This window comes from Octopus bimaculoides, chromosome 3, assembly GCF_001194135.2.
Source record: "Octopus bimaculoides isolate UCB-OBI-ISO-001 chromosome 3, ASM119413v2, whole genome shotgun sequence".
NCBI classification, from domain to species: Eukaryota; Metazoa; Mollusca; class Cephalopoda; order Octopoda; family Octopodidae; genus Octopus; species Octopus bimaculoides.
Window position 1 is genome coordinate 120,488,462 of NC_068983.1, and position 807 is coordinate 120,489,268.

The following is an 807-nucleotide window of genomic DNA, read 5'->3' on the forward strand; positions in this document are numbered from 1 at the left end:
GACAACCAGTGTTGGATCAGCAAAAGAGACTGCTAAAATAAGTACCAGGCTTTAAAAAAATGTCTTGGGGTCAATTTGTTCAACTAAAACCTTTCAAGGCACTGCCCCAGCACAGTCACAGTCAAATTACTGAAACAAGTAAAAGATAACAGATGAGATCTTACCATACCAAGGGTTGAATGTCTAATTCAGTATCTGCATGACCTGTTAGTACAAATACAGATTAGTTAGACTGCAGTTAATACCTTCAGCTACTAAACATTCTCCCTCAATTTCTATAAACACTTGAACAAAGGAGGTTCAATGATCATTTGGTCTGCTAGAAATAGTTGTCAAATCTCCTTTGACTTGTATCCTACTGCTTTTCAAATAAAAGATTGAATAATGTAGTCCTAGGTATAGTAAGCCTGAATAAAACTAGATTGTTTAGGCTTGCTTTAAAAAAAAAATTAAGGCCTGCTAAATCTGCACTGACCCAGATAACTACAAATACCTGAATTTATAGAAGCATTCCATCCATACCAAAGAGGTTGAAAAGTTGGATTATCATTTTATATAATTCATAATTTGACTTGTATTAACAATGGGATTCAATTTGTTTGTTTTTTATCTTCAGGTGGCAATGCTGCTGTTAGCGAAAAGTGGCGAAGGGAATTCATTCCAGAACACTGTGTTAGTTCTGTGGAAATCTTTGATCCAGAGACAGAATCTTGGTCAATGGGGCCTGAATTACCAAATGCATTATGTGGAGCTGGTATGTGTAAATTGAGCCTTAAAGCAGCTTACATATCTAAGGCAATGATGTTA

General features: G+C 35.7%; 1 protein-coding gene across 2 annotated transcripts in view; it reads left to right on the forward strand.

The window, feature by feature from the left end:
- Window positions 1-807, forward strand: part of LOC106878125 (kelch-like protein diablo) — a 45,662-nt gene that overhangs the window by 36,362 nt on the left and 8,493 nt on the right. For both annotated transcript variants that reach the window (XM_014927243.2, XM_014927242.2), the window contains one exon: window positions 617-754. In XM_014927243.2, the coding sequence (XP_014782729.1) occupies window positions 617-754 (138 nt within the window). The remainder of the gene's footprint in view (window positions 1-616; window positions 755-807) is intronic.